This window comes from Engraulis encrasicolus, chromosome 18 (genome assembly GCF_034702125.1).
Source record: "Engraulis encrasicolus isolate BLACKSEA-1 chromosome 18, IST_EnEncr_1.0, whole genome shotgun sequence".
Classification (NCBI taxonomy): domain Eukaryota; kingdom Metazoa; phylum Chordata; class Actinopteri; order Clupeiformes; family Engraulidae; genus Engraulis; species Engraulis encrasicolus.
In genome coordinates this window covers 26741451-26766450 of record NC_085874.1, presented here as the reverse complement: position 1 = coordinate 26766450, position 25000 = coordinate 26741451, and the positions used below count along the sequence as shown (strand labels likewise).

Below are 25000 nucleotides of genomic sequence, written 5' to 3'. Positions count from 1 at the left end.
TCGGCAAAGGGCCTGTGTCGGAATCGAATCAGATCAGCCACATGGTAGACGAGTGCCCTACTGTTAGCGCCACGGGCCATAACCCATAAGCGTCTTTGAGTACCATGAAAAGTGCTACAAAATATACTATGTATTATTATTATCATTATTATAGAATCTCCAAAACTCTATTACACACACCACTTTAGCTGAGCATCTAAAACATCTAAGGCAATGCATCACGTTTCTCTTCCATAGCCTCTGCCGTGTCTGTAGGTACCCCAATACCTCTTTTTATTCACCTAATTCACATCCCCCCACAGCCGGGCTCCGGCCATTACAGGTAATGTTCTTTAAAATAAAGGGATCCTCCGCCGCCACAGTCAGATAATAGAACAGACTGCACGATCCGAACGATTAATTTCATTCAATTTTCACAGATGCTCTCCGTGCAAGGGCACATGAGTTATGCCACGCAGGTACTGCACCTAGCCTACCTGCAGCACAAGATGTGTTTTCATTACCGGCCTAATCTGCCAGGAAGTAACACTTATCTTTCCATCATTTACTCTGACGTACACATTAGCCGAAAAATTGTTTTTGGTATATAATGAAATACAGATCTGTCAGTTTTACTGTGCGTGCTACCATTTGAAGATAGAGCTACTGTATGTTTTAAAGGCGTACTGCATTTTTGTTATCGGCTAAGAGACCATTTATTTTCCAGCCAGCAGAAAATACATTTACTTTATTTACACATAAATGCAGTCACCAGACAGTCTGGATAAATACATCCTATTTATATTTTAACAACCGTGAAAATATGAACTCATAAATCGTGAAAACGCCAAAGGTGAACCCTGCTAAAAACAATAGCACAACATAAAAAATAGAATAAAAACCGAGGCTGTCAAACCGTTTGACTGTCTTATTGTGACTCATTATTGTGGCTGGAGAAGATGGACAGTACAGAGGTCTTGTTTTGCTTTCCCTGTCTGCAATGTTTATGCAGTGATACAGACACACAACCCCCCACCCTCCCAGCCCCCAAACACCTTATGGACTCTGAAGTAGCGTGTTGCTAGGTGACTAACACAAACAGATGCTCGGCCTAACCAGGAGAGACTTTCTCCTTCCTGCAAGCCTCAAGGATAAAGTGCACAAAGAAAACCGTGGCAGCAAAACACATTTCTCTTCAGCGCCGCACTCAGTGGCATCTGCCATCAGTAGATGAAACTCAACATTTGTTTTCCGGGCATGAGGGAGAAAAGAAAAACCACAGCACGCCACATCATGCCGTGAAACAAAAAATGTGAGCTTTGAAATACATGTAGACCTGAACTATGTAAAAGTCAGGGAGAGGCAGGAGGAATATGCACAGGATGTGGGGAGTAGGGAGAATAGAGGAGGTGAAGAGTGGTAAGGAGGAGAGGGAGGATGGAGGAGAATAGGAAAGAGGAGGAGGAGAGAAGTGAGGGTGGGGAGGAGGACGAGAGGAAGGAGTAGAAAAATGAGGACGGGGAGGAGGATGAGACCTAGGAGGATAGAGGGAGGGGGAGAAGAGAAAGTAGAAGAGGGAGAAGGAGGAGAGAGAGGAGGAGGGGGAGGAAAGGGAGAATGCGGGAAAAGAGGTGGAGGAGGAGAGGTGTGAGGATGGGTAGGAGGAGGAGGAGAGGATGGAGGTGGGGGAAGGGAAGGATGGGCAGGAGGAGTGTGAAGACGCTGGAATGAGGGGGAGAGGAAGGAGGAGAGGGAGAAGGAGGAGGAGGAAAGGGAGAATGGGGGAGAAGAGGACGGAGGAGAGATGTGAGGATGGGGAGGAGGATGGAGAAGGAGAAGGGGAAGGATGGGCAGGAGGAGGGAGAAGGAGGAGGAGGAGAAGGATGAGGGGAAGGATGGGAAAGAGGGGGAGGAGGAGGAGGAAGAGAGGATGGGGAAGAGGAGGAGGAGGAGGAGAAGGATGGGGGGAAGGATGGGGAAGAGGGGGAGGAGGAGGAGGAAGAGAGGATGGAGAAGGATGGGGAAGAGGAGGAGGAGGAGGAGGAAGAGAGGATGGAGAAGGATGGGGAAGAGGAGGAGGAGGAGGAGGGGAGGGCTACTTGAGATTCAGATCATGATGAGAGCTTTGGCAAGGCGTGCTGGATCATGAATGAGGAGTAAATCTCCCTCCCAAGCTACCTGCTGGGGTAAGGCCTGACCAAACTCAGCCAACTGCTTCCTAATTGCCTTACTGGACCTCCTCTCGTCGCACTGCATGAGGGGGAGGGGGGGTGCTGTCGGCGTGTGTGTGTGTGTGTGTGTGTGTGTGTGTGTGTGTGTGTGTGTGTGTGTGTGTGTGTGTGTGTGTGTGTGTGTGTGTGTGTGTGTGTGTACGTGTGTCTGTGCATGTGTGTGTGTACGTGTGTCTGTGCATTTGTGTGTGTGCGTGCGTGCATGTGTGTGTGCCCTCATGTACATGCACATGTGTGTTTGCGTTTGAAGTGTGTGTGTGTGTGCACGAGTGCAGGCGTGCATGCATGCATGTGTGTGTGTGTGCTCGTGTGAGTGTGTGTGCGCGTGTGTGCGCATGTGTGCGTGTGTGTGCGTGCATGTGTGTGTGCCCTCTTGTACATGCACATGTGTGTTTGCGTTTGAAGTGGATGAAACGGGGGGTGGTGGGTGTGAAAGCAAATGGCAGGGCCATTGGTTGCCAGACATAATGAGGGCAGTCAGTGGAGTGGCACAGAGATCATGGATGGGCATCAGCGCTTCGCTTTGCTTCATGGACGAAGTGGCACATCACTGATGGGCATGGATCTCATGGAGGCAACCAGGGAAGCTGACAGGGCGGGGGACAAAGGGGTCACTTGTCCCGGGCCCAAGGAGATATGGGGCCCAGAATTAGATCCTGATTACATTGTATGCATTGGGTTTGGGGCCCCTTTCAGATGCCTTCGTCCCGGGCCCAGCCAAAGCTGTCAGCGGCCCTGGTGACAACGCTCCTGACGACGGTGGCATCATGACAGTGGCACATGGCAGTTCCTCTAGGGCAGCCTGGCTGGCAGAGCTGCCGCCATTTGTCACAGAAGTAAACAAACAAACAAACCAAACAAACAAACAAACAAACAAAGCAGGACACCAGTCACCAGCATCTCTCCAACCAACCCACTCCACCTCCCTCTGGACTGCGTGTGTTTGAGCAATAGAAATTTCTCCTAATTGAGGAGGCAAAAATAGGTAGGCCTACTGAAAGTCACACAGAATCTAGTCACACAGAATCTGGTTTCATGTTTGCTTTGTGAAGGTGTGTGGATTATCAAACTGCTCATGGTCGGATATTTAGTGTTTGTGTTTTCCTATTGAGCTATTAAGTTATTCAATTTCAAGCAGGTTGGCAGGGAATGTATAGCAAAACATTATAAATAATAAACTAAAGTTATCCAATAGCTAAATAACTCAAATCATATCAAATCACAAAAATCAGCTAAACCATATTCCCTTCAGCTACTCCAATATGCACCAACTCTGTCATTCTATCGTGGTGTGCAGCGAAGAAATATAGTGCGCGGCCCATGTGAGGGGGGCCTTGGCTGGAATCTACTGGTATATGGAGGGGCCTTGTCATGATAAAGTTTGGGAACCCCTGTCCTCGCACATTAAATCTGAGAAGGATCATCTAGTCTTCTTCTTATCCTTGCTGAGAAATCCAGTTGGTAGCTTCTTTCGTCAGGACTGAAATGTGTGCACGTGCCGGTACATCACCTGATCACAATATTTCACTGTAGATAACAGTGTTGAGTTACAGTCTAGCAACATCATGTAGTACAGTGGTAATATAGTAATAGATCATGAGAGCATGTTAGTGCTCTATTGTGCGCTATTTTGTGCACATTCTGTATATTACGTCGTATGCTAAACTTGAGCTCAATTCCAACGTAGCAAGGTTGTTGCTTTTTTTTGTGAAACTCCGGGAACCGGGAAACAGCAAATCAATTCCGAGGCACGTGCCCCTGTAAAATAGGTCTGGTGACGCCCCTGGACAGAAAAAGAGGAAGAAGAACAAGAGGAAGAAAAAGAAGAAGAGGAAGAGGAAGAAGAAGAAGATGATGATGATGACGATAATGAAGAAGAAGAAGACGAAGACGAAGGAGAGGAAGAGGAAAAAAGAAGAACAAGAAGAAGAGGAAGAAGAGGAAGAGCTCCAATCAGCTCAGTGGCTACTAATCTGACTCCTTGGTTGCTATGGGAATGTGCCAGTTGAACACACCCTTCGGGGCACATTCTGGAGCCCAGAGTCATCACAGCAGGGACGAGGCAGCCCAGTGGCAGGTGACCGGCTGCTGAGTGACGGGCGTGTGTGTGTGTGTGTGTGTGTGTGTGTGTGTGTGTGTGTGTGTGTGTGTGTGTGTGTGTGTGTGTGTGTGTGTGTGTGTGTGTGTGTGTGTGGGTGTTTGTGTGTGTGTGTGTGTGTGTGTGTGTGTCTGTCTGTCTGTCTGTCTGTCTATTTGTCTGTCTGTGTCTGTGTTTGTGTCTATGTGTGTCAGAGAAAAGAGAGAGGGGGGAGAGAGAGAGAGAGAGAGAGAGAGAGAGAGAGAGAGAGAGAGAGAGAGAGAGAGAGAGAGAGAGAGAGAGAGAGAGAGAGAGATTGTGTGTGTGTGTGTGTGTGTGTGTGTGTGTGTGTGTGTGTGTGTGTGTGTGTGTGTGTGTGTGTGTGTGTGTGTGTGTGTGTGTCTGTCTGTCTGTCTGTCTGTCTATTTGTCTGTCTATTTGTCTGTCTGTGTCTGTGTTTGTGTCTATGTGTGTCAGAGAAAAGAGAGAGGGGAGAGAGAGAGAGAGAGAGAGAGAGAGAGAGAGAGAGAGAGAGAGAGAGAGAGAGAGAGGAGAGAGAGAGAGAGAGAGAGAGAGAGAGAGAGAGAGACAAAGAGAGAGATTGTGTGTGTGTGTGTGTGTGTGTGTGTGTGTGTGTGTGTGTGTGTGTGTGTGTGTGTGTGTGTGTGTGTGTGTGTGTGTGTGTGTGTGTGTGTGTGTGTGTGTGTGTGTGTCTGCTGCATACTTTTTTGCACGTTTGTGTGTGCCTGTGTGGGTATGTGAGTGAGTGTATGCATGCATTAATTCAGCGACACCCTGATGGTGTGTTTGTAAACATGACAGCCGGATTAATGTTTTATGTTAAAACAAGCCTTGTGCCACATGTCATACCATCAGAACCTGCTCTCCCTGGCTTTTCTGTCACAGTTTCGTCATACTGACTTGTTGTGCCCTCCTTTAGTTCTTTCTTTGTCTCTACTTTCCCCAGTGCAGGCAAATGCAGGCAGTATTCTGGGATGCGTTTCTCAGCAGCATCATAGGTAAATAAGTTAGCTACTTACTTGGTTGCAATGCAATTTCCTACTGTATGGGCAACCTACTTCGTTGGTAACTAGTTAGCGATGATGGTTTAACCCTATCCAGACTGGGCTTTTTTGGCATTCCTGGGCCTGGGGGGGGGCTCATTCAGCCCCCCCCTCATAACTCATGAACGAAATAACGTATGACCACCAAACTTTCAGGAGATGATCTCCATACTGAAATCTATGTTTATCATAACTTTGGTTTCATTATTTTGGTATTATGACATACTTATGACGTGATTATCTGATTCTATTGCTCAAAATGTCACCATTTTGTTGAGATGTTGAGATGTAGAGAACAAACAGCATCTAGTGATTCTTTAAAACTTTAATGAATGTTTTCTCCTTTTTCAAGAGCAACAAAATCATGAAATGTCTTTCAAATTGCATGAACAAGTATAGGTAAATGTGAAAATAAACGTCTATTACTGTTCTTAAAACAAATTAACTGTATACGTTCTGACACAGTTTGTTTACTTGGAGAATTAGTAGAACGACTGCAGTAAGAACATCTTCCAAAACTTGTACTGCTATATAACTACTAAAAACATTATACAAACTGTATTATGGCTACTTCTATTAGTTTTTGGCACACTTGGTGCAAACGCTGAACACATGTGTGTTGCAGACAGCTCTGCCACAACGCTGACACTGCGACTTTCCCTTCACAAGCGCATCTTTACGCTTCTTTGCGCCTGTGCCTTGGATGGCTTCCAGGCATTCTGCGCATCGCCTTCGGCTGTTCGACTTGACGGGAAAGGTGGCTGATCCCTCCTGCTGCTCAGTGTTGTCGGGCAATCCGAGCATTAGCCGTATCTTCTGCTGCACCACAGAAGTGAGGCCGTTGAGTGATCGCGCCCTGATATGCGGGAGAACAAGCTCCATGCCCAGCTTCCATCCGAAATTGAAGGAATCCACCTTCCGAGGGTCTTGCTTCGTGTTCATGGCGTAGATCGTGCATGAATTCACTCTGCAGGTGTCCAACATGTAGTAGACTGCATTCATAGTCCACCTGGAAGTTTTTGTTTTACAAGTGTAGGAGCCCATTCGTTGATCCACAATATCAGTGCCCCCCTTTGTGAAATCATACAGCTTGTAGACTGCAGGCTTGTACTTCTGGTCATCCTTGGTGACTCCAAGCATCGGTGGCATCGTTGATAGCATCAGGACGTTTCGTAGGCCGGTTTCCTTCTTTTTCACCACATACGAATGGAGGGACATCTTCTTCTCTGTTTTCTCCCAAACCACTTGGTAGGAAAATGCCTCTCTGCCCTCCACCATCTTTATCTCATTGGGGATGCCCCTTCTGTTTGAGTTTAGTGTGCCAACGGTGGTGATTCCTTGATCCAGTAACCAGCTGCAGAGTGGAATGGAGGTGTACAGGCGATCAAAAGAGACATTTCTGCCTCTGAGGTTGGTGGATCTCCCAAGACATTCAACTAAGGCCCGGACTGTGGCGTCACATCCTTGAACGTAGTACTTGCCACCGCCAGCAGCTGGCTTTCCGCTATATGGAGCCACGGTGAAGGTGTACGGGTACCTTGCAGCGTTGATGGATCTGAACAGCAAGCCATACTTGGCTGGTTTGCTAGGGTTGAACTGCTTGAAACTGACTTGTGTCCTCATTGGGTAGAGTGTTTCATCCAGTGAGAGGTAGTCGGCCGGGATGACTACCTTCCCACACTGCTTATTGAACAGTTCGAAGATCTCGCGGAAGGCTGCAAACCTGTCTTCTTGCCATCTCTCCTCCCTCGTATCTTCGTTGTCGAAACGAATGTTGGCCAACAGGAACTTGAATCTGTTCTTGGCCATTGTTGCACTAAACACCGGGTGTCCTGTTTGGTCACTGAACAGTGTTTCGGTTCTGCAGTTATTTTGGGCTCAGCACCCCTCTTAGGTAAACAAGGCCTATCAATGCTTGTGATCTCCTGGCCGCTCGTTTGACCAATATGACTGTACGGCTATCGCTGAGTATCTCAGGAGGCATTTTTTCCCTCATCTTTGCGGATCCTCACATTGGTATAATTCACGATGTTTGTCAGCATTTCCTCAGTAACAAAGAAATGCCAGCATCTCGCTGGATCTGTCACTTTCTTGGCTGTCCCTTTTACTCCAACTGGACCTCTGATGACGTTCACAGAGTTCTGCATTCCTTCTGGGCGAGGTGGTTGGTTTGTCCAGTGGATCTTCTTTCCTGGGTCGTTTTTCCTTTTTGGCTTCTCCAGGTAAGCGGTGATCGTTTTCTCGTGATTTGGGACATCCACAGCATCAAAGTTACCTTCTTCCAGACATGCCTCGAGGCTGTTCACAAGTTTCTTTGCCGTCAACAGCTTGGATTTTTTGCATGACAGCTGGAAACTTTCGTTCATATCGTCCTGTGAGTCATTGCCTTCATTTGCGACTGAAGTGGACGGAGCAGTGTCTTCATCATCATCATCATCTTGCAACTCAGTTGCTGTGGTCGACGGCGCAATTTCATCAGCATCAGACTCACCATCGGAAGTGCATTCTTCACCATTCAGCTCTGCTAAGTTGTCAGTCTCATCATCAGAGTCATCAAACAGCTTGTCGAGTACCTCAGCTGTTGTGTAACTCCTAGCAGATCGCCGCATAGCCATTATTTCAAAGCAAACAACTGCCACATGAAATTACTACATGGGTGCCGAGATCTCTTGCAGACTGTTTCAGATAACAAAATTTGGTTTGGATTTATATCAGTGTGTTCCGTCAAAGTTCCAGTCAAAAAGAAGTAAAAACTAGCTTGAAGGAAACTTTTCTTTTATCATTCTCGATTAGCATTAGCATAAATATTGTAACATGGAGCATACATTTCACCAGAATATGAAAATAAATCATCTATCAGTCTGTAGAAGAAGCTTTTCATCAACAAGAAATAAAAAGAATAAATGAAGTTGAGGTGAAATGTGTTTTGCGTGTATAAAGTCCGCCATTTGATTATAAATGTGATGACATCATCAAATTAGCATAAATTAGCATACATTAATGATAATTAATGAATCTGATATTAAATTAGGTAAAGTTATGCTAATGTAATGGAATAACTATACAATAAGTATGCAATAAGGAGGGTACACTGATGAGACTTAGATCGGTGATTTTCAGTCAGACATACCTGTCAGAAAACTGTTGCCATGGCAACAGCAAAAATGATAAATCAAAACTTTTGGTATCACATTGTAGCCAACTAAATTTTAGGAAAAGTCACAAAGTTTCGTAGTCATAGCTTAAGTCATTCAGGAGTTATACGACAAAGTTGGTGCGGGCACTTTTAGCCCCCCCCCAGTCTGGATAGGGTTAAAGACATGGGGTCCTGTTCTGTATCTAATAATAAAACAATAACAAAAATGGGTGGAGGCTGACGCCAAAGAGTTGATTGCGATAAATCCACCACCATTTTGTAATTGGCTATCTTGAATGTTCTGGCCTCCAAACTTCAATTAGTTCTGTACCAACACAGCCTGGCCAAAGAAAGTCCTAATTAAAAAAAAAGTCACATACATTATGTTGTTGACCTTTTTTGTTTTGGAGGGGACATTTGTTTGCCCATGCTGTGTATAAGGACTGTTAGTACAAAGGACTTGCTGCGAAAACATATATTTCATGCATACAAAGGATGTAGCTTATCTTCAGGTTCCCCGATTAAGAGACCCCTTTTGACCCTAAAGACATTCTGCACTTATGAACCCGGTCTCTGTGTCCTCAGTCAACCAGGAATTCCCTGGAGCCATCCTGTGAGATCCTAACTCATGCATGTGTGCTAAAACTACTCTAGCATTGTTCCCAAATTAGATATTAATGAAGACAATAATAGGATGTGCTGGCATTCAGGTGTCATTCGTTTAAGCACTAGTCCTTCACCACGCGATTGCTACATCTCCAAACTAACTAATTAACTAAAGGAAGTCTCTCCTCAACTCTGACGCCTTCTGTTCTTGAGGTCCTCTGTGTGTGTGTGTGTGTGTGTGTGTGTGTGTGTGTGTGTGTGTGTGTGTGTGTGTGTGTGTGTGTGTGTGTGTGTGTGTGTGTGTGTGTGTGTCTGTCTGTCTATTTGTCTGTCTATTTGTCTGTCTGTGTCTGTGTTTGTGTCTATGTGTGTCAGAGAAAAGAGAGAGGGGAGAGAGAGAGAGAGAGAGAGAGAGAGAGAGAGAGAGAGAGAGAGAGAGAGAGAGAGAGAAAGAGAGAGATTGTGTGTGTGTGTGTGTGTGTGTGTGTGTGTGTGTGTGTGTGTGTGTGTGTGTGTGTGTGTGTGTGAGTGTGTGTGTGTGTGTGTGTGTGTGTGTGTGTGTGTGTGTGTGTGTGTGTGTGTGTGTGTGTGTGTGTGTGTGTCTGCTGCATACTTTTTTGCACGTTTGTGTGTGCCTGTGTGGGTATGTGAGTGAGTGTATGCATGTGTGAGAGGCGTGTGTGTGCATGCATATGTGGGAAACATGATTGAATTCATTTGTATGTGTGCCTATATGCATACTATATGTGTCACTGCTTGCATCATTCAGTGTTTCATTATAGCCTTATTAGTTGTGTGTGGGCTTGCATGCTCTAGAGATATCTGTGTGTGGGTGGGGATGTGTGTGTGTGAGTGTGTGCGTGTGCCTGTGTGTGTGTGTGTGTGTGTGTGTGTGTGTGTGTGTGTGTGTGTGTGTGTGTGTGTGTGTGTGTGTGTGTGTGTGTGTGTGTGTGTGTGTGTGTGTGTGTGTGTGTGTGTGTGTGTGTTCGGTCTTACTCCACACAGACAGTAGCTTGGTAGTGACAGGCGGCAAGGACAACCCCCTGAGCAAAAGCTGCCGTACGATTGGCTGGACTCCAGCGAGTGTGTCTGCCCATGGTGCCCCAGGGCAGGCTGGGTAATTTAAAATGTGCCCATACTGACAGCATGAAAAGAATTAAATGCTGCAGAGGCTGCCAGGCATGCAACAATGTAGCGTGCACGCACACACGGGCACATACACACACGCATGCACACGCACACACACACTCACATGCGCGTCGCGCACACACACACCCATGTACACACACACACACTCACGCACACACACACGCACATACACAGAGATACACACCCATGCACAAACACACACACACACACACACACACACACACACACACACACACACACACACACACACACACACACACACACACACACACACACACACACACACACACACACACACACACACCCATGCATGCACACACACACACACACACACACACACACACACACACACACACACACACACACACACACACACACACACACACACACACACACACACACACACACACACACACACACCACTATGTCACCGCCACAGACTGCTCCAGCGGGCCACTTTACACTGTTCCTGCTGAAACAGCGCCTGACCTCCTGCTTCTGTCTTGAGGACGAGAGCCAAGCCAGCCACAGTCATGTACCGCTCATGTGAAATACAAAGGCAATCAAATGCGCTCTGCATCAAAATGAAGTAAAGAAAAATGAATAAATGAACAAAGGCAGTCTCAATTCATACCCTCGCCCGGCAGGCCAGACCATTCATTTTGAATTACTTACGTAATCCACGAATGGTCTGATTACGCTTCTCTGGGGAGGGTTTTCAGAAAACCGGTGTTACCTGCCAATAAGCGAACGCACTTGGCAGCATAACAACATATGTCATTAACGTCAACTGTCAGCGATTGGTCAGAGCTCATTTCAAACCAGAGCTGAGCACACTTCTTCTGGCCTAGTGCTGCAGGGGCACTGAGGATCCAGACATAAAATGAATTATGAAGTAACCAGGTTACTTTTACCCTTGCCCTCAGCCTGAAAACATTCATTATTACAGTCCAAGAGAAGTATATTATAGCCTGGTCTTGCCATGTGTAATCTGCTTCATTCACATTTCCTCATGTCTTGGTCTGATATTCTAGGGCGAGGTTCAGTGTTGCCAGATTGGGTTTTTTCCCGCCCAATTGTGCTGCTTAGGATGGCCGTCTGAGGGTACAAATGTTTTTTGGCTGAAAAAAATGCCCAATTTTTGGTCATAGAAATCAATAGAATTGGGCGGGATTTAGTGCTACCAGGTGGGTTTTGAGCATGTTTTGGGCTGGAAATCTTCAGCCTCATCTGGCAACCCTGGTGAGGTTACTTGTGGTGAAATAACACCTAATGATTCAACAAACCGGGGAGGGACAAGGAAGGAGGCCAAACAATGACTCATTACATCAGAGAGGATTAAATGTCACAACCAAGATTGAGCAATTGGAAACTACTGTAGGTACCAAAGGCCCACAACGACTGTTAGCCATCCTGTCTAGACACTGAAACTGTGTGGCATAACTAATCTGCCCCAGCTCGATTTACCTTCTGCTGCAGGGGACTTAATTCAGCGACACCCTGATGGTGTGTTTGTAAACATGACAGCCGGATTAATGTTTTATGTTAAAACAAGCCTTGTGCCACATGTCATACCATCAGAACCTGCTCTCCCTGGCTTTTCTGTCACAGTTTCGTCATACTGACTTGTTGTGCCCTCCTTTAGTTCTTTCTTTGTCTCTACTTTCCCCAGTGCAGGCAAATGCAGGCAGTATTCTGGGATGCGTTTCTCAGCAGCATTATAGGTAAATAAGTTAGCTACTTACTTGGTTGCAATGCAATTTCCTACTGTATGGGCAACCTACTTCGTTGGTAACTAGTTAGCGATGATGGTTTAAAGACATGAGGTCCTGTTCTGTATCTAATAATAAAACATTAACAAAAATGGGTGGAGGCTGACGCCAAAGAGTTGATTGCGATAAATCCACTACCATTTTGTAGTTGGCTATCTTGAATTTTCTGGCCTCCAAACTTCAATTAGTTCTGTACCAACACAGCCTGGCCAAAGAAAGTCCTAATTAAAAAAAAGTCACATACATTATATTGTTGACTTTTTTGTTTTGGAGGGGACATTTGTTTGCCCATGCTGTGTATAAGGACTGTTAGTACAAAGGACTTGCTGCGAAAACATATATTTCATGCATACAAAGGATGTAGCTTATCTTCAGGTTCCCCGATTAAGAGACCCCTTTTGACCCTAAAGACATTCTGCACTTATGAACCCGGTCTCTGTGTCCTCAGTCAACCAGGAATTCCCTGGAGCCATCCTGTGAGATCCTAACTCATGCATGTGTGCTAAAACTACTCTAGCATTGTTCCCAAATTAGATATTAATGAAGACAATAATAGGATGTGCTGGCATTCAGGTGTCATTCGTTTAAGCACTAGTCCTTCCCCACGCGATTGCTACATCTCCAAACTAGCTAATTAACTAAAGGAAGTCTCTCCTCAACTCTGACGCCTTCTGCACTTGAGGTCCTCTGTGTGTGTTTGTGTGTGTGTGTGTGTGTGTGTGTGTGTGTGTGTGTGTGTGTGTGCGTGCGTGCGTGCGTGCGTGCGTGCGTGCGTGCGTGCGTGCGTGTGCATTTGTGTGTGTGCATTTGTGTGTGTGTGTTTGTGTGTGTGTGCATTTGTGTGTGTTTACTGTACGATAACACTTCTCCTCTCAGGTTACAAAGCCAAAAAACTCCTTCATCAGACAAGCACAGCAACTTGAACCCCACCCACCTACAACTCTACTTCACACCCCTGTCCTCCTCACTCCCCATACACCTCTGTCCTTGCTGTGACGTCCCTATAAAATTCTAATTAAGAGGGGAGATAACAGAGCCCGCTTGCTCACCCCTGTCAGTAATCGCAAATAAATAGCACAGCGGAACGTCTGGCTAACGCGGGAGGCCTCGCCTTTTCAGTGGAAATATACGAATCAATACCCATAAAGCATTAGCATCATGGACAGCGGTGTACAAATTAATGGGCTGCGTATTGATCAAAGGGAAATTAAATATTAATTAGGCTAAACGGGCAGAAGCAACTCCCCAGACACACACGCGTCGCGTTTTATTTAATCAGATAGCGCAGACGGTGCAGCACCGAAGACAGGTCTGGGAAACCGGAGTAGGCGGGAGAAGAGGAGAAGAGGCGCATCGGCATTTTCTATCTGCACACGTAAGCAGCAGCACACCGTAAATAAACACGAGTCCGGTGCTTCACAAATTCACCACGTCCAAACATACAGTGTAGGCTGTGCAAGTTCATTATCAGTAAGGTGATGAGAGGCATTTTGATGAGAAATCAGTCAAATGTTATCAGTTCACTTGGAGAAATCGATAGTTTATGGGTACTGAATTGGTCTATTGACAGACACTATACGTCACAGCAGCAGAACAGAAGCATTGTTTTCCATGGAAATGCAGGGAACTGATAGCCTGAGTATCATCCTCCGTAGTGACCGCGCTAGCTCAATACTTTCGCTTGCTGACCACGGAGTCTGACCCTGCAGCCACCCCTGGCAGTTGGAATTCAGATATTCGTTCAGTATCTGAACAGCCAATAGGCTCGCTGATAGTCTAAGCCCCTCCCCAAGCCCTCTTACATATTCAACTGAAATACAACAACTTGATGATGGCGATGTGATGTCTGTAACCAGGACATTTGATAGTGCTTGGTGTAAACTGGGACATTGCCGTCCGCCAAGACCTTTGACGGGCTTTCGGCACTGACACTGCGCAGCTCTTGGGCAGTCACACTGGGCGTTTCTCTTCTGTTCACTTTAATGGTTTTAGTTGACAGTTAATATCTTCATAACAAGGTTGGAACAAGCGCAGCCCCATTTCAGTGTTACTTTTTTTGCTGTCACACTCGACGCATATACACAGACACAAACTGGGAAGGAGAGAGGGTGGGGGCTGCTCCGTGGGCTGTGCATTTGGCGCATATTAAACAACGCAACTAGTAGTTTCCCAATAAAATTTGAATCATAATGCCGTGGATCCAATACTATAATATCATATAATATTGTCCTTAAGTCTGAGCGATGCATTGATTATTTGTTTAGGGTACGTTTTCTGCCAGCTAAATGCAAGGGGGAAGGGGGCTATATTAGCAAACAAGACGATTGCACAGTTAGCCTGCTAATTTTAAATATGATCACCTGGAGCTAATAGCCTTCACATGGCTTAATCCATCCCTGTTATCAGTCCGCTTGAGGTTTTTGCTTCGGGAAAGTGAAAAAATGAGGTCCTAATTAATCTTCAGATGGTGTCGGACCCTGACGGTGCCATAGGCACACGTTGTATGTCTCCCTGAAATCGTCGGACCTCGACAAGTTCTACACTCCTTAGTTACCGTTGCTGAGCTCGGATTGGTTGGCGGCCGTTTGTGGGAGGGGTTTTGCGAAAGGCTAATTCCCTCATTAAGTGAGATAATTTCCAACTGCCGGGGGTGGCTGCAGGGTCAGACTCCGTGGTCAGCAAGCGAAAGTATTGAGCTAGCGCGGTCACTACGGAGGATGATACTCAGGCTAGGGAACTGGCTAATATATGCAGTGGCAGTAATGGATTCTGTTCCAATATGGCAGTAATTGGATCTCTTCTGATAAATATTATTTGCCATGCTCGTACAAACATGATTAATACAACATGTGCAAATACATTAATATGTCATGTCAAGATGCACAAATGAAAATGCAATTGGTTCAGATAAATATAAACAACACAAATATACTGTATGCTAATCAACATTTCATATAACACTGCTTGAACAAATCAGCATTGCTATCCAAGCATCCATTCACCCACTTTTACAGTAAATGTGCAGTCAGCTTTACTGACTTTTATCTGAAACATTTTTCTGTCATGATCAGCAAACATCTCCCCATGAAACGCTTCCTAGCTGCTCCGTAGCTAGTCCCTTAAGTTCACTGATCTCTGTAGGAAGGGGAAAATAGCAAACAGACTCCCACAGACAAACATATCAGCAGTTCTCTGGTCAAACTGCTGCTGATGCTGTATGGTGCTACTCCCAGGATGGATTCCGATGCGCAAACATAACAATGGAACAATGGAACTGGTGCAGAAGAGAAGTATTGGCCCAACAGGGAGGCCTCCATGCTAACAGAACACGGAAAGACCTGTGCACTTTCATGTTTGGTTGATTTTCTGAAGTATGTAACATATACACAATCATTTTTTACAGTCATCTGTTTTATCTTGAACAGTTTAATTAACACAGCATAATCTACTGTAGAAGTCAAAGTAGTATAAATCCATATGTACTATATTACACAGTGGATACACCATACAGTTTGTAAATCTACTTCATGATCCACCTAACCTGATTTCTAAATGGGGTTAATGATAGCTTATATGTCATAATAATATAGACGTAAATATTTAACGTAAGCAAGTCTATTTTCTTTCTGCGGTTGAGAAAACTTTGCATGAAAAATCAGTGTGAAACAAAATAATATGTTCTTACACCAAAACCCTCGTCATAATAACAATGTTTACATGACCTCATGCAAAGCATTGTATGCGATAATCTGTGATACTTTCTGCTATACTGCGTAATACTGTTGCAACATCCCCACTCAGACTTCGATATTACGTATTAGGATTATGCCCCCGATCTGTCCCGGCAGCCAAAGTCAGAGCTGTTCATCATCCCAGATGTGCCTTCAGTAGGCCTACATAATCCCAATCTGAGAGAGACTATAAGACACTTAGCCTTCTTTTGCAACTCCAATAGGGAATAATCTCTAATCTGTGCACCACTGAGAGCAAGAAACAAATCTGTTCTTTTCTTTTTCTCTGGAATAGAGAGCTTCCGAAGACATGCAATTCAGCAGGGGGGAAAAAATCAATGCCAATGGCATTTATGAGAGTCAGACACATCATTAAACGAAAAACAAAATGAAAGGAACTAAACATTTAGGCCTACTCCATACGAATAAATGGAGAGTGTGAAATAAACATGTCAAATTGTGTGGTGACATGTACATTGAGCAAGATGAAGGCTCCGTAATCAACACTCCAGATATGACGTTGAAGATTCATCAACATCCTCGGCCTATGTGACCTATGACCAACCTTTCAACTTTTGACTTTACAGTAATCACCCGTAATTCGAAATCTGATGCAATTCCGTCCCGTAATGACTTCTGTCTGGGGGGCTGCGTGCGGAGCGGAGGTTCACTGGGTTTAGTTTAGTTGCTGCAGACGCCTTGCTCTGTGGGGAGACGTCTGATGCGCAATAGGATAGAGGATTAGTGCCTTACTGACTTCCTGCTACCCTCCATCTTCAAAGGGAAAGATGGCGTGCACAACACGTGTGTGCGTGTGCGTGTGTGTGTGTGTGTTTGAGTGCGTGTGTGTGCATCTGTATGTGCGTGTCTGTGTGTGTGTGTTTGTGCAGATGTGTGTGTGTGTGTGTGTGTGTGTGTGTGTGTGTGTGTGTGTGTGTGTGTGTGTGTGTGTGTGTGTGTGTGTGTGTGTGTGTGTGTGTGTGTGTGTGTGTGTGTGTGTGTGTCTGTGTGTGTGTGTGTGTGTCTCTGTGTGTGTGTGTGTGTGTATGTGCATGTTTGTGTGTGCGTGCATGCTCACGTGTGTGTGTGTGTGTCTGTGTGTATACAGTGTGTGTGTGTGTGTGTGCGCGTGTGTACGTGCATGCGTGCGTACGTGTGTGCATGTATGTGTGTGTGTGTGTGTGGAGAGAATGATAGGCACAGCATCTGCAGCTGTCCTTCCCGTTCCCCTCCCCTCGCGGAGGAGAGTAATTAAAAGCCCATACTGCTGCTCCCTTTAATGCTGTAATTGCTCAAACGTTGAGAGATCAGCATCAATGGCGCTCAACACAAAACAACAAGCGCGGCAATAATTTCATCTCCACGCCATCTCCAAAGTGGGAGTTAGTGTTTGATTAAGCTGCATGCCATGTGGGAATACATTTCAAAGAGCAGACGATGAAAGATTAGTGCTTTTAGATGTGTTCGCTGTGACAAAAGTGAGTAGCTGGGGCCGTTTCGGGACACACCACACCCACTTCCCAAACTGTCTATGAATATGAACCAAACATTTGTACTGAAATTCAATCCAATTTCTAACTTTGGTTTGCTTTTCAAGTTTGAAGTTCAATACCTGTTCATTTTTTAATATGACTGGTTTGCCAGATGTGCAGTTGTGGTAATTATGATCATCTATCACATCAAGTTAATCAAGTTGTACCACACTTCCCAGACAGTCTATGACTATGAAGTAAACAGTTCTAAAGATCCTCAACTTTTGTTTGAATTTCAAGTTATGTTTTTTTTTTTGGGGGGGGGGGGGGGAGGTTTTAAGTTTAAAGTTCAATACATGTGCTTTTACTTTTTCCAGATGTGCAATAGTTGTGATTAAGATGATCAATCATATCAAGTCAATCACATAAAGTCAATCAAGCTGTTCTATGTTTATACAATACATGCTGCAGGTCCAGCTCTAACTAACATAAGGTCTATCTGACTTGAGTTCTAGCTTATTCAATATCGAACATGTTGGATGTCCACCTTCGACCCTTTCTTTGGATATATGAGAGACAATAATATATGAAGAGTTCAGATGCAAAACCCCCTAACTCCATTTCTGAAGACCTGCACTTCTATATTTTTAGAGAACCCCGTTGTTGGTTTGGTTTACATTCATGTACTTGATAATACATATAAATAGTTATATTACATGAATAAAATAAAAAAAATATGCAATTTTGATAGCTTTGTATTAAATAAAAATGAATTAAGATTATTTTCTGAAAAGGCACTTAGGGGGTTTTGCATCTGAACTCTGCATATGTTTCCTTAATAATTATAATGTACAATGTTGCAAGCAAGAGTTGTACCAGTTAAGATTGTGCTAACTGACATCAAGCCCATCAAGTCTTATTTTGTGACACAGGTGCACTCCTGCGTCATTTCTCAAGTCTTATTTTATAAACAGGTGCACTCCTGCGTCATTTCTTGTGACTCACCTGTGGCCTGGGGTGGCCGGTGACCAGGCAGGTAAGCTCCAGCGTCTCCCCCTCCCTAATTGTGTAGACGCGCTCCGAGTAGCGCTCCTCCTCCACATTGCAGGCATGGCCCGAATGCACGATGCGAACAGTAGGGGGCGCTAAGAATGGCAAGCACAAACAAACAAACAAACAAACAAGCAGATTAGAGAGCAGCACCCAAGAGAACTAGTTATATTTCCCTTCAGCAGAATAGTATAATATTCATATTATACAAACACATGCCAGAGAGTTGCACCCAGGAGAACAGGTCATCTATGGTAGAGAACATGGATTTTATTTCATGTGTTACAGTCAAATGTCTGCAACACACTGCACACTACAATATTGCATTTATGCCTCACCCGTGCAAGGGGGCAGCCCCTAATGGCAAGGGAGCAGTGCTGCGGGACGATACCATGCTCAGGGTACCTCAGTCATGGAGGAGGATGGGGGAGAGCACTGGTCAACCCCTTAGCGCAGAGCCTATGCCATAACCTTAATGTCACCAAAATTGTAATGGCTATGTCTTAATCTGTTACTTAAGGCTCTCTGTACTGGCATAGCAATGTTGTTATGATGTAGTTGAGTATTTTCAGCAAATAGTGAATAGGCCCGCCGGTGACCCCATCTGCAGTAGAGACTACTTACTCCCCCCACCAACCTGAAGGGTTGGGAGTCGAACCGGCAACCTTAGGGCTACAAGTCTGACACTCTAATCGCTTGCCCATGACTGCCCATTATGCATTCAAAGTATATTCACTATAATGTATACTGTTGTTTTGACTTGATCAACACTGAAAAATGGATATCCACTTCAATGTGATTTTATTCCCTCGTAGCATAAAGATTAGATCGAAAGGGGGGCATTCAGGGAAGCACGACTTGAAAACAAACAAAAATGGATTTTGTTTGCTGCTCAATGTCTCACGGGGATCACACCTGTTCTCCTCTCTAAAATGGAACTGAAATTGGACTTGAGCTTGGACAACAGAGGGGATGCACTTGTACCCCTCTCCTCTTATCTAAACCCAATTTCAATTCCCATAACACTTGCTTTTCCATTCTCCTCTCTTTTTGTATTTCGTCTTCCCTTGGGCACAAACAGGTTGGACTCTGTTTGAAAGCCTTCTTCCCATGGCGGTGGGGCTGAGGGTCCAGAAGGCAGTTGGTGGGGAAAGGCACCTCTGGCTTAGGTCTGGCCTAAATCTGGCCCACATTCTGTTGCCATGGTAACACATTATTCCGCTCATTTTTTTTTTTTCTTTAGAGAAGAACTAGGCCTACCACAGAGACATACAAACAAATGTTGTGTTTAAATGTGTGTGTGTGTGTGTGTGTGTGTGTGTGTGTGTGTGTGTGTGTGTGTGTGTGTGTGTGTGTGTGTGTGTGTGTGTGTGTGTGTGTGTGTGTGTGTGTGTGTGTGTGTGTGTGTGTGTGTGTGTGTGTGTGTGTGTGTGTGTGTGTGTGGTGAACGTGAATGAATGTTTACTCCCAGCCACGCATGTAGCCTAGCATCAAGTAATCACGCGCCGGTTGTAATTGGCTCCATTCATTCTCTCCCCAACACACTTCAACATGAAGGTAATGTGTGGAGCGTGCGTGTGTGTTCTGGTGCACAATATGCAGGGCCGCTGACAGCTTTGGCTGGGCCCAGGACAAAGTCATCTGAAAGGGCCCCCTATCCAATAGCCTACATACGATGTAATGAGAAACCAATTCTGGGCCTGTCTGTTCCTGGGCCCAGGACAACTCTCAACTTTTGTCCCCCCCTGTCGGCTTCCCTGATAATATGCATCACCCAGGTGGGTGATACTGCCAACCAGGCAGCAGTTGGTGAGGCCCCCGACCCTTTGATTGAACTAAAGTGCTTTGGATGCCTGTGAAAAGAAGCCCTATATAAATGCAATGTGCCTCTGCTGCTGTTGTTGTTGTTGTTGTTCATCATTTGTAAAATAAAAAAAGGAATATGCTGATGTTATTTGTCCACGGGGAAGCAGATGCACTGCTGAATGAGAGACACATGAACATGGAGCGATTGACTGCATACAAGAGCAGGGTAATCGACTGCTCCTCTTCACGGGAGTCATCGCATGTGTGTGTGTGTGTGTGTGCGTGTGTGTGTGCGTGTGCGTGTGCATGTGCGTGTTGATTGTTTCTTTTCGTGTGTGTGTGTATGTGTATATGTGTGTGTGTGTGTTTGTCTTTGTGTTTGTGTTTGTGTGTGTATGTTTGTATGTGTGTGTGTGTGTGTGTGTGTGTGTGTGTGTGTGTGTGTGTGCGCGCGCGCACGCACGCGTGTGCGTGTGCGCGTGCGCATGCTTGGGCATTCACTGACTGTTTTTCTTCACAAAATGAGTTTGTGTGCGCTTGTGTGGGTGTGTGGGTGTGTCTGTGTCTGTGTCTGTGTGTGTGTGTGTGTGTGTGTGTGTGTGTGTGTGTGTGTGTGTGTGTGTGTGTGTGTGTGTGTGTGTGTGTGTGTGTGTGTGTGTGTGTGCGTGTATGTGGGTTCATTTCCTATATGTGCTCACAAAGGGAGTGAAGGGTGCGTAAACACAAAATGGCTCATAAAGACATCCACGCGTGAACGTGAAAAATAGCCGTGTTATTTCATGTGTGTCTCACAACAACGTTCAATATCACAGGATCCCATTCACAGCGAAGATAATGGGGAATAAAGACCGCAGTGACAAAGCAAACAAGCAAACCAACAAATACACAAGCAAACAAACACACCCAGAGGTACCTCTACACCCACATGCACACACACAGGCGCGTGGAAAAAACAACGGTACCTGTAGATGCAAATATCAAACAGAGGCAAATCGTAATCGTTAGGCACACACTTAAAGCCGCATCACCATTTCACTGAAAAAAGAATGGAATGATGAATGCTTGTGAATGAATGAATGAATAATTCATGTTTGTTGCTACCTACGTACAGTAAATGATCAAAGAGATATAAACAATATCGTAAATTATTCCTATTTTTCGTTACTTTATATCCACTGTGTATATAAGTTTCAGGTTTCAAGTTTCAAGCTTATTTATTTAACAAAGGGACAGCATATAATATTACCAGTGTTTAAACAAAATGCTAAATATACAAGATCATAGCCATGAGGCTACACTGTAACAAATAGCTGTTTATTTACGGCAATTCTGCAACAGCATTCTACTGTTTTTCGAAAAAACAGACAACTACTGTGAAAATATTACTTTGAGTCACATATTGAGCATAAACAGTAAGTACTGCACAATAGCAGTATTCGCCGTTGTGGAAAAAACTAGAGATGCACCGGATCCTGATTTTTAGGATCCTGCCGGATACCAGATCCACTGAATAAGATCCTGCCGGATCCGGAACCGGATACCGGATCCTACAAAAGGGTTGAAACATATAGTCTACTCGCACACGTGGGCCCTTTTTATTACGTTGGCGCAAACTATTTTTAGACTCATTGGCTTATTGCCACACTGCCTGCAATAGCCGCTTCCAAAGGGATTTCACTCCATGCAGTGATTGGGGTTGTGAAAGACTGAAAAGCCTAGGCTAGACATGCACCAGACCCTGATTTTTAGGTAACATGCCGGATACCGGATCCACTGCTTAAGATCCTGCCGGACCCGGACCCTGTGAAAAACTCTATTATCCTGACGGATCCGGAACCGGAACCGGTGCATCTCTAGAAAATAACAAGTTATTTTAGGCAGCACCATTGAAACCCATTCATCCTCCACTTGTCCGTGATCACCATCAAACTTCAATACCACCTGAAGAACTGAAGTCATTCTGACTGGTTAAAGATTATCTGATACTATCAAGCATGATGAAACAATTTCTAAGGAAACTACAATACTTAAAAAGTGCTTGATGCAGCAAAGTGTGAGTAGCACATGCATTTTGATAGTGATGAAAGTGTGAATGGCTGAAACATTTTAAGAACTTGTAACACTCTTGCAACAAGCAGCCCCATCTAAACCAATCTGCTAATCAGTGCCTAGCCTCACCTGAGTAGGGCTGTTATGCCATTATTCAATTACGGGCGTCACCTGCCAAGGGCCTGATGACTCTGGTCACATGGTACTCTTGCACCTGTATATAAATCTGGACTATCAACACTTCAGTTGCTTGCCTGCCTGCTGGCTGGCCTGCAGGGCACAGCATAGCACTTGTTTGCCTACAAGCTTGCCTACAAGCTTGCTTACATGCTTGCACACTTTCCTCTTTGTGAAAGCTTGCTGTATGTGGCATCATTTGTGGCATTGTTGCATATAATGTGCCTGCTGCAAATTAGGCATTGCTTTGAGAGCTAGCTTGTAGTGCTGCTTGTTTGCTGTGCTACTTGGTGCAAAATATTTTTTTAAAGACTGACCAATGCTATATTCATCATTGGCTCATCAAGAGATACAGTAAAAAGCCCACCTTGCACACTATCATTGTAACATAGCACTGCGTACTCTGAAATGTTATTCATGCCCACACTTTCAAAGGACCACCGCAAACAATTTTCTCAATACAGCATTGCGCCATAGTATCATGCTCAAGGCACTCCAGTCATGGTGAACGATGGGAGGGTGGGGTGGTAACATGGTCAGGGTACCACAGTTATGGAGAATGATGGGTGGGGTGGGAAGTTGCCATGGCCATATTCATGAATACAACTATGACCCAGTATTTGCCTGTCATCACACAGTACAATTCAACTTTTTAACTGAAATGTACTGTTATTTTTCTGTAGAGTACTGTTATTTAACAGTTCAATTGCTGCTGAAAAAATGTTATATACTGTGATACATTAAACAGCAATGAGCTGTATTTGATTTTTGGTGTGAAATAACAGTAGAATTACAGGTAAATATAATTGCCAGTAACTGCCGTTATTTTGCAGGGAAATTTTCTTAGAGTGTAGTTTCCATCTTTTGTCCCTTAAGGTCTGCAATATAATGAATACCACTGGCAGGCTCTAGTCTGTATATGTATGGACCTCAACTGTACATGATCAAAACATCCCCTAATTCCTGAGCAGGAGAGGAAGCGTTGCCGGGGGTTTCAGCTCTGCTGATCGCCATGACGATAATGCAGGCAGATATGGCGTTACTGGCCACACAGCAGGTACAAGAACTCTGCGTCTTCCACTCAAGTCAATAGCTTTAATCAGACCACTAAAAGCAGCGGAACATCTACACATTAAATACTCTGAGCTTTTTTTTGTTCAACAATGGTACATTTGATTTAGCCCTCGTAAAATCATCCAGTAGTCAATGTTTTTTAGTCAGATTGCTAAGAACACTGGAGTAATAAGGACAAATGTGTATGTGTGTGTGTGGGGGAGATCTACACTAAATGCCCTGTGTCAGATCTTTTTTAGTTCTTTAATGTTACATCTGCTTATAGTCCTTGAGCAATCACCCAGTAGTGCATTTTGGTTGGAGATGTTGCCTGGCGTTATCTACCATTTCAGTTTATACGGTGAATGGCTCTGGATAAGAGCATCTGAAAATGGCAGCTGATCATGGCAGCGTTAAAAACATACGCGAATGTTGCCGTTATGGCCATGCTTTTTTAATTACAGTGATTTAAACAACTTGACAATCCTAACAGTTTTTATGACTTGTATACATAACAATTCTCTGAATATGTTAACATATAATAATATGTTTCTCTGAACATACACATCAGAAGCCAAATTGCCCTCTTGCCCTCCTCCAGAAGTAGACTGAACATTTTAAGAAATCCACACATTAAGGTAGTATAGGTCATGTCCACCTTACAGAAAGACAAACACATAGCCTATGTACAAACATGCAATCAGTATGTATCTGATTGATTTTATTCTTCTTGGCTGACAAAAAATAGCTCATTCCATTCTTGATATTCTACACAATCACAAACAGGTATGTGATCTTTGGGTGGGGTGGCGGTGGATGTGCAACCAGGCAATTGCCTGGGCAGGACCCGCAAGATGGCAGCACCATTGTGAAACCCCAACCCCAACGATATTATGAAGAATGCCTATAAGCGCTAGTAACATAGTACAGTAGAGCAGAGTATTTTTATTAATCCTGAAGAGAATTAAGGTGGGGGGCAGGCCACATTTGGAAGGGAGGGCAGTCATTGTAGGATCGTCACTGACCATGAATTGCATGCCCATGGGGATCTGGGTTTAAGTGTGGGTCCGGGTCCAACATGCATCATTTATTTTCCAGCCCTATGCCGTCTCTCTCTCCCATTCTGCAAGTGTCATGATCTACACTGTCATGTCCACAGTAAAGGCAAAAAAAAAAAATCGCCATAAAGAAAAGGAAAAGGAAAAAGGAAAGCCCCCAGAGGGACGTGTCACACGTTGCACAGAGAAGTTCACAGAGAGTGCGTGTGCGTGTGTGTGGCACCTGGTGAGAGTGGCTTTCCACTGGCTGTACGTCCATACTCCACTTCCCTGCGGCGTCATGCATAGATCTCCCCATGAGTCCCCCATGAGTCCCCATGCACCACGGGGGGAGAGCAGCTAATGAGGAGATGGACACCAGGGCCCCAAGGCATGCTGGGAAGGAAGTCCTTGTCTCTGGCGTTCTTTCTTTCATTCATTCATTCATTCATTCATTCATTCATTCATTCATTCATTCATTCATTCTTTCTTTCTTTCTTTCTTTCTTTCTTTCTTTCTTTCTTTCTTTCTTTCTTTCTTTCTTTCTTTCTTTCTTGTCTCTTTCTGTCTCTCTCCTATTTCTCCCTCTTCCTCCATCTCCCTCGGTATCT

General features: G+C 44.7%; 1 protein-coding gene across 1 annotated transcript in view; it reads right to left on the bottom strand.

Annotated features, from left to right (window-relative positions):
- Window positions 1-24275, bottom strand: part of LOC134469217 (MAM domain-containing glycosylphosphatidylinositol anchor protein 2-like) — a 187753-nt gene extending 163478 nt beyond the window's left edge. The window contains exons 1-2 of the mRNA XM_063223357.1: window positions 24200-24275; window positions 18223-18362 (exon numbers count right to left, since the gene is read on the bottom strand). Of these exons, the coding sequence (XP_063079427.1) occupies window positions 18223-18362; window positions 24200-24275 (216 nt within the window). The remainder of the gene's footprint in view (window positions 1-18222; window positions 18363-24199) is intronic.
- Window positions 24276-25000: the final 725 nt, after the last annotated feature.